Source organism: Erythrolamprus reginae, chromosome 2 (assembly GCF_031021105.1).
Source record: "Erythrolamprus reginae isolate rEryReg1 chromosome 2, rEryReg1.hap1, whole genome shotgun sequence".
Classification (NCBI taxonomy): Eukaryota; Metazoa; Chordata; class Lepidosauria; order Squamata; family Dipsadidae; genus Erythrolamprus; species Erythrolamprus reginae.
The window spans coordinates 353,116,991-353,133,666 of NC_091951.1; the positions used below are offsets into that span (position 1 = coordinate 353,116,991).

At 44.1% G+C, this 16,676-nt stretch overlaps 1 protein-coding gene across 1 annotated transcript in view; it reads right to left on the reverse strand.

The window, feature by feature from the left end:
• The window catches only part of LOC139159626 (maestro heat-like repeat family member 5), a 62,311-nt gene that overhangs the window by 35,717 nt on the left and 9,918 nt on the right, over positions 1–16,676 (reverse strand). Inside the window, exons 5-12 of the mRNA XM_070736926.1 lie at positions 14,778–14,894; positions 13,626–13,765; positions 12,723–12,858; positions 11,697–11,816; positions 8,477–8,556; positions 3,724–3,859; positions 1,528–1,623; positions 1,085–1,189 (exon numbers count right to left, since the gene is read on the reverse strand). Of these exons, the coding sequence (XP_070593027.1) occupies positions 1,085–1,189; positions 1,528–1,623; positions 3,724–3,859; positions 8,477–8,556; positions 11,697–11,816; positions 12,723–12,858; positions 13,626–13,765; positions 14,778–14,894 (930 nt within the window). The remainder of the gene's footprint in view (positions 1–1,084; positions 1,190–1,527; positions 1,624–3,723; positions 3,860–8,476; positions 8,557–11,696; positions 11,817–12,722; positions 12,859–13,625; positions 13,766–14,777; positions 14,895–16,676) is intronic.

A 16,676-nucleotide genomic window follows, 5' to 3' on the forward strand; every position in this document is an offset into this window, starting at 1 on the left:
TATAATAAAACACACCTTTTCCCTCCCTAAAAGAGGCTGAAACTTTGGGTGGATCTTATACTCCGAATGTAGCTTTTTAGAAGCTTTTTTTTCCAGGCCTAACTAGGTGCTAACAATCTTCCTGGCTTCCTACTCTCTCCAAAGAAGGGTTTTTTTTCCAGCTCTAAGCCTTTGCATGCTTGTTTTCATTCCTACTCCCTCTGAAAAAAGGCTTTTTCAGCTCAAACCAGGGGATAAAATAATGTGCTAAAGCTGAACAGACTAAGGACCCTAGCCAAATGAATATCCCATAGGCAGATTTCCCCCCTTATTTTCCTTCCACAAAACTAAGGTGCGTCTTGTGTTCTGAAAAATACGGTATTCGAATCTTAGAACCTTTAATTCTTCAAATTATAGAATCACAGTAGCACAGAATCTTTGAATCTTAGAATCAAAAATCTTAGAATATTTAAATCTTAGAATCGCAAAATCATAGTTTATTTGTCTGTCTGTCTGTCTGTCTGTCTGTCTGTCTGTCTGTCTATCTATCTATCTATCTATCTATCTATCTATCTATCTATCTATCTATCTATCTATCTATCTATCTATCTATCTATGGGATTTGTATGCCGCCCCTCTCTGTAGACTCGGGGCAGCTAACAATAATGATAAAAACAGCATGTAACAATCCAATCCAATACTAAAATAACTAAAAAACCCTTATTATAAAAACCAAACATACATACAGACATACCATGCGTAAATTGTAAAGGCCTAGGGGGAAAGAATATCTCAGTTCCCCCATGCCTGATGGCAGAGGTGGGTTTTAAGAAGTTTACGAAAGGCAAGGAGGGTGGGGGCAATTCTAATCTCTGGGGGGGAGTTGGTTCCAAAGGGCCGGGGCCGCCACAGAGAAGGCTCTCTAGAAGGGAGCTTCTCTAGAAGGGGCTGTGAAGGTTTTCTCCTCCAATCCCATGCTCAAGCAGGACTCCTTATATCCTCCTGGTCACACCCAAAGGTGATTTTTCCAAAAGGCAACCGGACTTTCTTGCTTTTTAAAAATCCTTTGAAAACACCTCGCTTCTCATCCCAAACTGTGACTTACGTCAAAATTCACGTTTTCAGAGACGAACTTCAGGAGGTGCTTGGTGCTCTTAATGGCCCTCTCTCTCTCGTGAGTCTTGGGAGATTCAATCCAGGGATTCGTGTGCTGCCAGGAAAAACAAAGGAGAAGGAGGAAAGGAAGGTGGCTTGAAGGTGGCTCTTCAAAAACAAAGGTGCATCTTAGACACAGGTGTGTCTTATACTCTGAAAAATACAGTATTTAAAATAATGAAATAGAATTGTTTAATTGTCCCACAGCAAGTTGTTCGCTGGCCATGTCGAGTTGTCGCATTTTCCAGCTGCAAGGACAGCTTTCCTATCAAACAGCCACATTTGCCTGTTCCAGGTGTATGGGAGGGACTGGACAGGTGGGCAGAATCTTCAAATCTAGCCAAAGCATCTGGCCGGCGGTGCCACCAATACCAAGAAAGAACCACTTTTTACCAACAAGATATCCTGCAGGGCATCCAAATTGGGCTCCTCGGACACCAATCCGGTGAGCATGGTGTTGCAGGCAGTAGCCGTCTGGTGATAAAAATCCTAAAAGAAGAAAAAGAATATCAGAAGGAAGAAGTGGCATCAAGGAAGGAACAGCGCCTAAAAGAGGAAGAAAAACCAGGTGCAACCCTGACAAATGTTTTGTAAGCTCCTTAGCAGTTCAATATTACCAGAGAAGAAGTTGGGAAGGATTAGGTTAGCAACTCTTAAAGCCTTTTTGGCAATGTTGTTGCAGGGGGCTCTTGGACTTAGGTCATTGGAGAACCTTGGAGTACTCTAAGGTTCTTCTCCCCCATCATGCCCTGCCCTCTTTTTTTTGTAAAAAGTTTTCCCCCATTTATTCATACAAATGTCAATGCATATACCTAGAAACCTAGAAAAAACCAGTGCCTAAATTTATATTCCTAATCATTTCTATATCTAATATCCATACACCTCTTTCTTTCTAAATAAATCATCAGTCTGCATTCAATTCTCATTTTCTCACTCCCCTCATACACCCTCCATCTCTCCCATCTACCTTCCTTCCCCTCTCTCCAACCTTCCTTCCTTTCTCTTTCCTCCTTTAACCTTCTCCAAAGACTACTTCCTCCCCCCCTTCTTTACCATTCCTTGAGTGTCTTATTATAGTATTTGTGTGTGTGTGTGTGTGTGTGTGTGTGTGTGTGTATGTGTACTTATTTCCTTAATATCTCTGTCCTGCTTTTACATCATCTTGAATATATTAACATTAATTTAGGTGTATATTTTAATACTATTGTTTGCTAAAACCTTATAGTTCTAATTTCGTCCTCTGGGTTAAATTGTTTCTTATTCACCATGGCCCTTCTTTTGTTTGGGGGCAAAGTGGGGAGATGGGAATTGGTCTTGAGAAGATACTTCCACCAGAACATACAGTAAAAGTGGAGGAAGAGAGAAAAGATGGGGAGGAAAACCATATGCAGATGTTTGGGACTTAAATGTTTAGATGTTTAGGTCTGCATGGGCTGCCAATTGGTTTCCGGACTACATGGGATCAGACCAGATTACAAAACATTTGTCAGACCTATTCTAGAATATAGCTCACCTGTGTGGAATCCACACTGCATACCAGATATTAATACAATCGAAGGAGTCCAGAAATACTTCACAAGAAGAGTCCTTCACTCCTCCTCATGTAACAAATTACCCTATTCCTCCAGACTTCAAGTCTGGAGTCTTCGGAGAGGAGCGGCATAGAAATCCAATAAATAGATAGATAGATAGATAGATAGATAGATAGATAGATAGATAGATAGAGATAGAGAGATAGAGAGATAGAGAGAGAGATAGATACAGTAGATGGATAGAAGGATAGATAGATAGATAGGTAGGTAGGTAGATAAATAGATAGATACAGTAGATGAATAGATAGATAGATAGATAGATAGATAGATAGACAGACAGACAGACAGACAAATAGATACAGTAGATTAGATAGATAGATAGATAGACAGACAGACAGACAGACAGACAGACAGACAGGTAGGTAGGTAGGTAGATACAGTAGATAGATAGATAGATAGACAGACAGACAGACAGACAAATAGATACAGTAGATTAGATAGATAGATAGACAGACAGACAGACAGAAAGACAGAAAGACAGACAGACAGACAGACAGACAGACAGACAGACAAATAGATAACAGTAGATTGGATAGATAGATAGATAGGTAGGTAGGTAGGTAGGTAGATACAGTAGATAGACAGACAGACAGACAGACAGACAGACAATTAGATACAGTAGATTGGATAGATAGATAAATAGATAGATGATAGATAGATAGATAGATAGATAGAGAGAGAGAGAGAGATAGAGATAGATAGAGATAGATAGATAGATAGATAGATAGATAGATAGATAGATAGATAGATAGATAGATAGATACAGTAGATGGATGGATGGATGGACGGACGGACAGATGGACGGACAGACAGATAGATAAACCAGGGAGTCCTCTAATCCAGATATGTATAATGTATAAAGGATGAAGGGACAGGCCAAGGTGACCTTTGGCCCAATGGTTGGATTCAGAGCTTTTGAGAAGATCTTGAGCCATATTTGCCACATCCTTGTTTCCAGGTAGATCCCCTGTGGCTTTCTTCCGTCTGAGCTGCTCACCTGAGTTAGACTTGATTGGGTTGGGCTGCCTGCTTTCAGTATGGTCATCTTGAAAGCCGGCAAAGAGAAGACGTTCTGGATGCTTTTGCTCACCACTTTGCACCTGGCCTCTGAGTTCAAGGCTGGCTTCATACGGCTGATGAAAGACAAGACAAGAGGATGGTGGTTTGTGAGGAGCTCATAAACTCATTGGGCTAAAAGGGACCTTATTTATTTATTTATTTAGTTCAATACACAATAATACACAATGAAGGTTATAGAGCAGTGATTTTCAACCTTTTTTGAGCCGCAGCACATTTTTTACATTTACAAAATCCTGGGGCACACCACCAACCAAAATGACACAAATCAAATAAACAAACAAACAAACAAACAAACAAACAAACAAACACACACACACACATACATACAAATATAAATAACCCCCTCATATATACAATCCCATGTAACATCCCCTTATAAATACTGTACAGTCAATCATCAATCATCCCTCCTCAAATTTATACCACTGTCTCATTTCTGGATACTTCTCCTGTCTTTCCCCCTTTTCTCTCTCATTCCTTCTCCCTCTCACTTCTCCTCTTTTTCCATCCCTGTCTCTCTCCCCCGCCCCCTTAAGTGTGTGTGTGTATACACACTCGAACCATTTTGAAAACCAGTTGAGGGCTGGGTTTTTTTTCTTTTATTCTTTTCAAAAACAGGTGTGGGCTGGGGGGGTTCTTATTATTTGGGTGCTTTTTACCATATGCTTCAAAAATCACCTCTCTCTCTCTCTTTTGTTTCTCTCTCCTCTCATTCTCTGCCTCAATCATTTTCTCATTTCTCCTTTTTTCTCCCCTTTTTGTTCTCATTTCTCTCTCTCCTTTCCTCTCCCTATCTGTCTCTCTTGCTGTCTCTCTCTCTTGCTATCTCTTTTTCTCTCTTGCTTTCCTTCTCTCTCTCTCGTTCTCTCTTATTTTCTTTCTCTCTCTCTTGTTCTTTCTCTCTCTCTGTTGCTCTCTCGTTCTCTCTTATTTTCTTCCTCTCTCTCTTGTTCTTTCTCTCTCTCTCTCATGCTTTTTCTCTCTTGTTCTTTCTCTCTCTCTCTCTTCCTTTCTTCTCTGTGGAGGCTGGCAAAGGTTTTCCTTAGTTTGAATGTTCTGAGCAAGCTGGCAGGAAGCAACCCCTTTACTGACAGACTGGGACGGGACTGTGAGAGGGGTGGGCGTTCCCACAGCGCTCGGAGCGGCTAGCGGCCGGATCGCCAGCGCCGCTGCAGCCACCGCTGTGGGAGGAGCCGGAGAGAAGGATGGATCGGGCGGGCGGGGACAGCCACAAGTGGAAGCCTCAGCCCTGGAGCTCCCACTTGCAGAAGCCGCCCCTCCCCTGGCTATTGCCCGCCGCCGCTATTAGCGACGAGAAGCCATGGGCGCGAGGGGGCCGACTTTCAAAGCAACCTTTGCCGGCCTCCCGTGGGAGGGTGCCAATAGCGCCGGCGGCGGCGGGCAATAGCCGGGGGGCGGCTTCTGCAAGTGGGAGCTCCAGGGCTGAAGTCTCAGCCCTGGAGCTCCCACTTGCAGGAGCCGCCTTGCGGCACACCTGACCATGTCTCGCGGCACACTAGTGTGCCGCGGCACACCGGTTGAAAAACACTGTTATAGAGGATATAGTAGAGAAGAAATATGAGATATAGGAGAGACTATAGGACAGGGGACGGAAGGCACTCTAGTGCACTTGTACTCGCCCCATACTGACCTCTTAGGAATCTGTAGAGGTCAATCGTGGATAGTCTAAGGGTAAAGTGTTGCGGGTTTGGGGATGACACTATGGAGTCCGGTAATGAGTTGCACGCTTCGACAACTCGGTTACTGAAGTCGTATTTTTTACAGTCAAGTTTGGAGCGGTTAATATTAAGCTTGAATCTGTTGTGTGCTCTTGTGTTGTTGTGGTTGAAGCTGAAGTAGTCTTTGACAGGCAGGACATTGCAGCATTTGATCTTGTGGGCAATACTTAGATCATGTTTGAGGCGTCTTAGTTCTAAGCTTTCAAGACCCAGGATTGTAAGTCTAGTTTCATAGGGTGTTCTGTTTCGAGTGGAGGAGTGAAGGGCTCTTCTTGTGAAGTATCTTTGGACATTTTCAAGGGTGTTAATGTCCGAGATGCGACATGGTTCCAAACAGATGGGCTGTATATGAGGATGGGTCTGGCGAAGGTTTTGTAAGCTCTGGTAAGTAGTGTGAGATTGACAGAGCAGAAGCTACGTAGGATTAGATCAACAACTCTTGAGGCCTTCTTAGCAATGTTGTTGCAGTGGGGGTCTTGAGGACCTTGGAGGTCTTCTATGCCAATCCTGACTTGATGGCCATTTCCTTAAACTATCCCAGTCATATGGTTGTCCACTCTTTTCTTGAAAACCTCGAGTGCTGGAGCCAAACCTTTCTACTGATTGATTGTTCTCGGTGGCAGGAAATTTCTCCTGGATCTCTCTTTGATAAGTTTCCATACATAGCTTGTTATCTTGCTCTCAAGTACTTTGGAGAGTAGGTTGACACCCCTCCTCTCTGTGGCAACCCCTCAAAGACCAGAACACTGCTTTCATCTTTCCCGGGTCCTTCTTTTTATTAAACTAGCCATGCCAAATTCCTGCCGCTGTTCTTCGTGTTTTAGCCTCCAGTCCCCTAATCCTTTTTGTTGCTCTTCTCTGCATTCTTTCTAGAGTCTCAATATCTTTTTTACATTGCAGCGACCAAAACTGGATGCAAAATTCCATCTCTCTCTCTTTCCCCCTCCCTCCCTCCTTCTAGCAGTAATGATGTTACCTAGCTGGGTAGACTACTAGATAAATGGTCAAAACAATGGAAACTGAGGTTTAATGTTTCCAAATGTAAAATAATGCACTTGGGGAAAAGGAATCCTCAATCTGAGTATTGCATTGGCAGTTCTGTGTTAGCAAAAACTTCAGAAGAGAAGGATTTAGGGGTCGTGATTTCTGACAGTCTCCAAATGGGTGAGCAGTGCAGTGGGGCAGTAGGAAAAGCAAGTAGGATGCTTGGCTGCATAGCTAGAGGTATAAGAAGCAGGAAGAGGGAGATTGAGATCCCGCTATATAGAGCGCTGGTGAGACCACATTTGGAATAATACTGTGCTCAGTTCTGGAGACCTCACCTACAAAAAGAGATTGATCAAATTGAATGGGTCCAAAGAGAAGCTACAAAAATGGTGGAAGGTCTTAAGCATAAAACGTATCAGGAAAGACTTCATGAACTCAATCTGTAGAGTCTGGAGGACAGAAGGGAAAGGGGGGACATGATCGAAACATTTAAATATGTGAAAGGGTTAAATAAGGTTCAGGAGGGAAGTGTTTTCAATAGGAAAGTGAACACAAGAACAAGGGGACACAATCTGAGGTTAGTTGGGGGAAAGATTAGAAGTAATGTGAGAAAATATTATTTTACTGAAAGAGTAGAACAAACTTCCAGCAGACGTGGTTGGTCAATCCACCGTAACTGAATGTAAACATGCCTGGGATAAACATAGATCCATCCTAAGATAAAATACACAAAATAGTATAAGGGCAGACTAGATGGACCATGAGGTCTTTTTCTGCCATCAGTCTTCTATGTTTCTATGGGTCATGAAATGTCTGCAAGAAAACTGCCACGCTGAGAGAAAATCAAGGACCCCTCACATCTAAACTTTCATCTCTGGGCTATCAACTGGATAGCTGTCACCTCCACGTTTTCTTTGTGTATCCTTGGTAACTGGGGGGCCAAGGTAACTAGCTGTGGCCAAGGATTGAGTGTATGGTGCATGATGTGATGAATGTGATGGATCAATTTTAAGTATTGATGTCTTCAGATTGTATTTTAACTTAGATTTCTAACATGTTTGCATTAAGACCGACACAGACTTCACAGGAGAATCAGAACTGCAGAAAAAATAATTGTTGCCAACCTGCCTTCCATTCAGGACCTGTATACTGCACGAGTCAAAAAGAGGGCGGTGAAAATATTGACTGACCCCTCACATCCTGGACACAAATTGTTTCAACTCCTACCCTCAAAACGTCGCTACAGAGCACTGCACACCAAGACAACTAGACACAAGGACAGGTTTTTCCCGAACGCCATCACTCTACTAAACATGTTGACTGTATGACTGTAACTTGTTGCTTATATCCTGAGATTTTTATTAATATTGCTTCTTCATTGCTTATTTGACCCCTATGACAATCATTAAGTGTTGTACCTCATGATTCTTGACAAATGTATATTTTATTTTATGTACGCTGAGAGTATATGCACCAAGACAAATTCCTTGTGTGTCCAATCACACTTGGCCAATTAAAAATCTATCTATCTATCTATCTATCTATCTATCTATCTATCTATCTATCTATCTATCTATCTATCTATCTATCTATCTATCTATCTATCTAATTTTTGCTGTAAGCCACCCTGAGGCTCAGGAGAAGGGTGGCTTAGAAACTGAATGAATGAATGAATGATAAAATAAAATAAAAGTATAAAATCAAATCAAATCAAGGGTCTCTCTGCACACTCCTTAACGCTTAACAGGTCCAACTCCAAGTTCCTACCTAGCTGGTGAGGAGATGGTGGTTCTTTATATTGGGGTTTTTAAAGATTATTTTTAATATTAGATTTGTTTACATTGTCTTTTTATTGTTGTTAGCCTCTCTGAGTCTGCGGAGAGGGGCGGCATACAAATCTGATTAATAAATGATTAATAAAATGAGGACGGTGCAGGTACGTACCTGATGCAGGTGATAGTGACGATCGCTTGATGGAGAAGCACAATGGACAAGGCTTTCGTGGGCTGATCTTCAATGACTTCCTGTAAGGAGAAGGAAACGCATCGAAGAAAGCTCCTGAGATATGGCCACCATCCAGCTGGTCCTATTCCCATCCCTATGCCTTTTCTCGTTGACACAGGAAGCCCTCAACTTACAACTGGCTGCTTTGCCAACGTTTAAAAGTAACGACGGATCTCTCCGGGATCCGTCTTACAACTAAGGAGAATTTTCCTGACGGAACAATTAAACAATGGAACAACTTGCCTCCAGAAGTTGTAAATCCTCCAACACTGGAAGATTTTAAGAAGAGGTTGGCTAACCAGTGATGTAGGCTTTCCTGCTTAAGGAAGGGGTTGGACTACGACCTCTGAGGTCCCTTCCAAACTCTGTCATTCTAATACCCAAGGACTACTTATGATCCAGATTTGAAGTTCTTGAAGGTGTTTCCTCCTCAGCGATTATATGATCATATTTTGGTCACTTGGCAACCAGCTTTGTATTTGTGGCAGTTTGAAGTGTCCCCGTCAGGGATAGGTAACTATGGCCTCTTTACCACCTGTGAACTACAACTCCTAGAATTCTGGGAGTTGAACCCACAGCTCTTAAAGTTGCCAAGATTGGACAGTTCTGCCCTATACCATTCTGGACATTGGCCGTGCAGTTTCTCCTTGAAAACCTCCAGCGTTGGTGCACCCCCACTTTGGGAATTAAATGGTCCCACTAGAACAGTGGTTCTCAACCTTTCTAATGCTGCGACTCCTTAATACAATTCCTCATGTTGTGGTGACCCCCAGCCACAAGCCTAGCACCAATTCTCCCAACAGAGCTTGAAGCTGATTGGCAGGAAGGTCAGAGGGACACCCCCACTGTAAATGCCTGATTGGTCGGATTGTAAAAATATGTTTCAAGGGGCCAGAATAGAAGCTTTAGTTCCTAACACCATGGGGAATCTTTCTTTTCCCTTGGTCTTAGGAGACCCCTGTGAAACGGACATTCGACCCCCAAGGGGGTTCCGACCCCCAGGTTGAGAACCACTGCACTAGGACCTCATTCTTTTGACTCAGACAAGTGTCATGTTAACACAACACACAAATCTTTTTCAAAGCACCAGAGGGCAGGACAAGAAGCAACGGATGGAAACTACTCAAGGAAAGAAGCAAGCTGGAACTGAGGAGATACTTCTTCACAGTGAGGACAATTAACCACTGGAACAGCTTGCCACCAGAAGGTGTGGGTGCTCCACAGGGGTGGGCTTCTGCCCGGATTGGGGGGGGGGCGCAGTGGGGTAGCGAAAATGGAGCTCCACCCCTGAGCACCCAATTTGTACTGAAAGATGTTGAAAGAAAAGGCATAAGCCACGCTCCCAGTGTGGTAGTAAAAATTTTGGTAGCCCTTCACTGGTGCCCCATCACTGGACGTTTTTAAAAAGAGAATGGACAGTCACCTGTCTGAACTGGGTCTCCTGCTTGAGCAGGGGGTCTAGATTAGAAGACCTATTCCACGTGAAGCCTGATTCACCTTAACATCTTAAGATGTTATAGAAAAAAATGTACAGTGGTACCTCATCTTACGAACGCCTCTTCTAACGAACTTTTCGAGATACGAACCCGGTGTTTAAGATTTTTTTGCCTCTTCTTCCGAACTATTTTCACCTTACGAACCCAAACAGCTGCTGCTGGGATCAAGGGGTTTCTCCCCCCCCTTTTTTGAAGAAAGAAAAGGGAGGGGCGCCCCCCTTGCCTTTCTTCCTTCCCACTCACCCTTTAGCCGAGCCTTGCTTCTTCCACCCGCCCCTTTTAGCTGCTCCTCCCTGCCCTCTGTTTGCCTCCCTTCTAAAGTTTGGGATTTTCCTGAAGTATTTGCAGGCATTATTTGCTTTTCCATTGATTCCTATGGGAAACATTGTTTCGTCTTACAAACTTTTCACCTTACGAACCTCCTCCTGGAACCAATTACGTTCGTATCATGAGGTACCACTGTATTAGAAAGGTTTGATGTTACAAGTTACAAGTACAAGACATTGAAATAGAAACTAATATGTGGGCAGACCAGAACCCTCTAAGACTAATATGGAAAGGACACAATAGGAAAATCAGATGGACAATTGTCATGGTTGGCTCTGGGCCAGCTCCTGCCCCAAGGACTGTGGGAGTGGATGTGGGTGAATGAGGCCTGTTTTACTTCGGATAGCGAAGCAGCCTCGGAAGCAGGGAGTGACTGTGAAATGGGACCCTCCGAGGGGGTCATGGCAGACAGCCCGTTAGGAAGCCATTCATCCTCCTCCTTATCTTCACTGGACTCTGATGAAGAAGCATTTATTGACGTACGCAGGCGAAGGGCCATGAATAGAAAAGAGCAGCTACGGAGGTATTACAAGAGCTAAGAGAGTCCACCTGTGGTTGGGTGGGGTTCAACTAATTAGGGCTGCTGTTAAAGGGGCAGCGTGCCGGCCTCTCAGTGTGGAAGATTATGTGTTCGTGATAGTGGATGTGGCTTGACTCTCTGGATTCTCCAAGGACCCTGTGCTTTGCTATCAGGACTCTGAACTTAAAACATAGTCAAAGGTGTGAGTTGGAAAACATTTGAAGGAGATTAGCTGTGATGACTTCACAGCTACTTGTTAATTGCTTTGAGTTTGTTTCTTATTTCTTTCACTGCATTCAAGTCTGTTCGCTTTGAAAGTGAGCCCTTTGACTACCAAAAGGGTGTTTTGCTTCTATTTTTCTTTGGGTAAAGACAGTATTCTTGACTTTTCACGTGTGTGTGTGTCTGCTTTTTCTACCTTTGCATTTAATTAGGGGCTCGTGCAGAGAGTCTGGCAGAACAGACAATGAACCAAACTCTAGCGAAAGATAAGGAATGCAGTGAAATGGTCATATGGGACGAGAAATACAAGTGCCATACCTACTTAAGAGACATCTGGTTAGGAGCGCATCATTGCAAATTTGGCAGAATATAAAAAAAACCCTCCATCATTATACAAAGATTCCAAATTGGATGTCCACACTAGAAGCCATAAATCACTGTAGCAAGGCAGATGGTACAATGGGGCAGGATTCATTTAACAGATGATCCATTTAGCAACAAAAACATTCTGGGCTCAATTGATTGGTACCCAATTCAACTCAAATCCACTTTCCAAAATAAATGCGCCCAGGAGCCCCTTCCTCCCCGCACTTACAATGATGTTTTTGATCAATTCCTGTTTATGGGGTAATGGGATATCTTGCCTCCTGTTGTGGGCAAAAGCTTTGGTGATCATGATCACGGACCTCATGAATGCTTTCTTCAGCCCTTCGTCCTGGAAAACCCAAGTGGGAATAGGGTGGGGGTCAAAAGAAATCAGAAGGAAGGGGATGCACGGTATTTATTTGGACCTTTATGTAGCCAATCATCTTTGGTGGGACTCTGGGGGGCTGCCAATCAAAACATCCTGGTTTCCAGGCCTGCCTTAGGTACGCAAGCTGGATTGGTAACTTTGGGCCAATCACCGTGAGGCTGTGAGTTCTACTCCCACTTTAGGAAAAAACCCAGCTGAGAGACTTGGGATAATCACCCCAGACAGTGAGAGCCAGCTAGGGAGTTTGGGCCAGTCCCTCACTCCAACACACATCACAGGGCTGTTGTTATTGCGTGGAAAGGAAGAAAAGGTTGCGGCCCTATTTGGACAGGGAGACATTGCTCATAGTCGCTCAAGCCCTCATCACCTCAAGGTTCGACTACTGCAATGCTCTCTACATGGGGCTACCTTTGAAGAGTGTTCAGAAACTACAAATTGTGCAGAATGCAGCCGCACAAGCGGTCATGGGCCGGCCAAGATATGCCAATGTTTCTCCAGCACTCTGCAGACTGCACTGGCTGCCAATTGGTTTCTAGACACGATTCAAAGTGTTGGCTATGACCTATAAAGCCATATCTGCTTATCTGATCCCTATGACAATAATTAAGTTTTGTACCACATTATTCTTGATAAATGTATCTTTTTCTTTTATGTACACCGAAAGCATATGCACCAAGACAAATTCACTTGGCCAATAAAAATTCTATCTCTGCTATTCTATTTTCTATTCTATTCTATTCTATTCTATTGTGATAGTGGGCCATAATTTCATTTTAATTCGGAGGAAAGACCTGTGACACGACTGCTTCCTTTCTGAGAAGAGGGGAGCTCAGCATTAAGAGAAGTATAGGGTGGAAAGCAGCCTACCTTGTTCTTGGTGGAATACAGGCCAAGGATCTCTGTCACGATCTCATCCATGGCAGGTATCATGTCCTCTGTCTGGGCTCCCAGGACTGCTTGGCCATAGCAGAGAATCAACATCATGCGAGCCTGATTCTGGGCGCTCTGTCAGTACAAAGACAATGGGGGTAGGTTCCAAACTATCTTCCAAAGCACCAGAAGACAAGATTATTATTAATTAATCTATCTATCTATCTATCTATCTATCTATCTATCTATCTATCTATCTATCTATCTATCTATCTATCTATCTATTAGATTTTGATGCTGCCCTTCTCCTTAGACTCAGGGCGGCTTACAACATGTTAGCAATAGGATTTTTTAACAGAGCTAGGCTATTGCCCCACAATCCAGGTCCTCATTTGACCCACCTCAGAAGGATGGAAGGCTGAGTCAACCTTGAGCCGGTGATGAGATTTGAACTGCTGACCTTCAGATCTATATTATTGAGATCTATCACCAATTTGAAGAGACCAGACAGCCTGGTGCATAAGTGCTTCTAAAGACGTTGGGCTTTCCTTCCCAGAATTCGAAAAGCTGTTCGTAAAGCTGTTAAGCTGTTTTTTCAAAAACTGTTAAAACCTGGTTTTGTCGAGAGGCCTGGGGTCTGTGAACTCTAACATCGGACGTCCCCAAATAATGTTTGGCTGGTGCGTAGGTTTGTTAGATTGAATTTCTTGGGTTCGTTAGGGTTATAACAGGGTTTTAATCCACTGTTGATGTTCGACTTTTTAAAAATTATTGTACTATTGTATTATTTTTTATTGTTGTAAGCCCCCCTGAGTCCTAGGGGATTGGGCTGCATAGAAGTCGAATAAATTTAAATTAATTCCCCAGCCTTCTTCTTTACTGAGTTTCAGACCCTGCAACCCCATCTCTGGTCTTACCTCAATGGTGGCTTCTGTCAGAGAAGACCTCTTTGGCTGCATGTGGCTACTAGCATCTTTCAGGGCCACCAGGATTTCAGGGAGGTGGCAAAAGGCAGCCATGTGGATGGTTTCCGAGATTCCCTAGGCAAAGCGATATTTGTGAATGGGGACATTTGCACACTATTCTTTATTTTCCTCTTTCTCCTCCCCTTCTCCACCTCCTGCTCTTTCTCTCCTATTCCTCCTCCCCCTCCCCCTCCCTTCACCGCCTCTCAGCAAAACCTGTTCCCTTCTAGCACTAATGATGTGACCGAGACCTGGTCAGTGGGAGGATGCTGAAGAGGTTGAGGACTCTGATACAGATAGTGTTTATGAATTAGTGGCAGACCCTGGGTTACAGGTATCAGAACAGGTGGGAGGCCAGCCACAGGATGTTGCTATGAGTCCAGACTCCAGTGAAGAAGAGACAGACAACTGCTGGTTAAACCCTCACTTCAGAAGAGTTCAAAGGCACAGGGAGCAAGTGTTAGGAAAAAGATATTAAGGGGAGGAACAGGTTAATTACTGGAGTGATGCATTCGACATGTCAGGGTGCCAGTGGGGAAGAAGGGTGGAGTTTTTCAATGTTGTCATCCATCATGGACGTGTGTCGTTTTAGCTCCAGAGTGAGTTAGCTTATTCATTATTATTTCGCAGCTATTCCTGGTGCTTTGAACTACGCTGTATAGACATAAATCTTAAGATAAGGGAGGAGGCATGGAGGAAAGTTTGTGTGCTCTAATTGCTAAAGATAGAGAGAGAGGAATGTGACTGTCTGTATTGCATTTATAATACGGAGGAGAGGAGAATAAAAATGGAGTTCTTTCGTTTATAAAATCCTGCATTCAGTAAGCGTTATTCTCAATGTAATCAAAGTTCTGCCAGAATCCAGAACGCTGACCAGATGGGTGGGAGTGGAAGCGAAAATGGAGCTCCATCCCAGAGCACCCAATTTGCACGGAGAGAAAATGCATAAGCCCCGCCCACAGTGTGGTAGTAAAACCTTTGGTAGCCCTTCACTGCCTAGATGGGTCCCAAAACATCTGCAATAAAACAACAAAGCTCAGAGAGCACAAAGATGGAGGTCTCAGCCCCCCCCTCCACACCCACTCACCTCTCTGTCTGTTTCTTCTTGACATGAAAATCTTAGAAGGTTTTTCAATTGGTTCTCAACTAAGTCTTTCTGTCTTGAATTCCTCAGTTTCACCCCGTAATATTTGTAAAGGTTAATCTGAAGGTTGGAAAAAGAGTCCGTGAGTCCTAGGGAGCTCCACCCATTGGCCAGGAAAAGGAAATATAGGAGAAATTATGGTCGGAAGTGGACTATGCTGTGGTCAAGCACAGGGCCATTCCCCCATCCAGCTCATGGGTCAAAATAAAAGTCAGGGTGGCAGCCATACCTGCATGATCAAAGCCCCAAAGTCTTTTCAGGGGTGGGTTTCGCTTGCATGGTATTTGTTTGTTTGTTTGTTTGAGTTGAAAGGGACCCTGCAGGTCATCCAGACCAACCCCCTGCTCAAGCAGGAAACCCTACAACCCCCAGCCAGATGTCAGTCCAATCTCCTCTTGAATATGTTGAGAGTTGGGGTGTTCACAACCTCTGCAGGCAGGCCGTTCCACTGGTTGATCGCTCTGACCGCCAGGAAGTTCTTCCTTATTTCCAGGTTGAATCTCTCCTTGGTCAACTTCCATTTGTTGTTCCTCATCTGGCCCTCTGGTGCCCTGGAGAATAGAGTGATCCCCTCCTCTCTGTGGCAACTCCTCAAGTACCTCTATACTACTCTCATGTACCCCCTGAGCCTTCTTTTCACTAGACTATCCATGCCCAGTTCCTGCAACCTCTCTTCATATATCTTGGTTTCTAGTCTTCTTATCATTTTGGTTGCTCTTTTCTGCACCTTCTCCAGAGTTTCTATGTCTCTTTTGAAGTGGCTTTAATTTGGCTTCAAAGGATTTCAGGAAATCCTCCACTTACAACAGCTCATTTAGTGACTGTTCAAAGTTACGATGGCATTGAAAAAAGTGACTTTGACCTTTTTCCACACCAATGACCATTGCAGCATCTCTGGGGGTCATCATGTCATCCCCTTTGGCGACCTTCTGACCAGCAAAGTCAATGGAGAAGCCAGGTTCCCTTGACGACCAGGTGACTGCCTTAATGACTGCAGTGATTCACTTACCAACGGGGAGCAAGAAAAGTCATAAATTGGGGCAAAGCCCACTGAGCAACGTAACTTAACAAACTCATGCAGCAACCTAAAGTTCAATTGTGGCCATAAGTTAGGTTAGGTTAGGTTTATTGGATTTATATGCCGCCCCTCTCCGCAAACTCGGGGCGGCTCACAACAATAATAAAAAAACAGTACAGTAGATAATACCAAATCCAATGCCCACCCATCTAGTTGCAATTTAAATTAATAATCTCATAAAAACAGTATATATAAAAAACAGGCACACAGTCAATCAATCAACAAAACAACATGGGCAAGGGGGAAGTGTTTTAGTTCCCCATGCCTGACGGCAAAGGTGGGTCTTAAGGAGTTTACGAAAGGCAGGGAGGGTGGGGGCAATCCTAATCTCAGGGGGGAGCTGGTTCCAGAGGGTCGGGGCCCCCACAGAGAAGGCTCTTCCCCTGGGTCCCGCCAGACGACATTGTTTAGTCGACGGGACCCGGAGAAGGCCAACTCTGTGGGACCTAACCGGTCGCTGGGATTCGTGCGGCAGGAGGCGGTCCTGAAGATATTCTGGTCCGGTGCCATGAAGGGCTTTATAGGTCATAACCAACACTTTGAATTGTGACCGGAAACTGATCGGCAGCCAATGCAGACTGCGGAGTGTTGTTGTAACATGGGCATATCTGGGAAAGCCCATAATTGCTCTCGCAGCTGCATTCTGCACGATCTGAAGTTTCCGAACACTCTTCAAAGGTAGCCCCATGTAGAGAGCGTTACAGTAGTCGAGCCTAGAGGTGATGAGGGCATGAGTGACAGTGAGCAGTGAGTCCCGGTCCAAA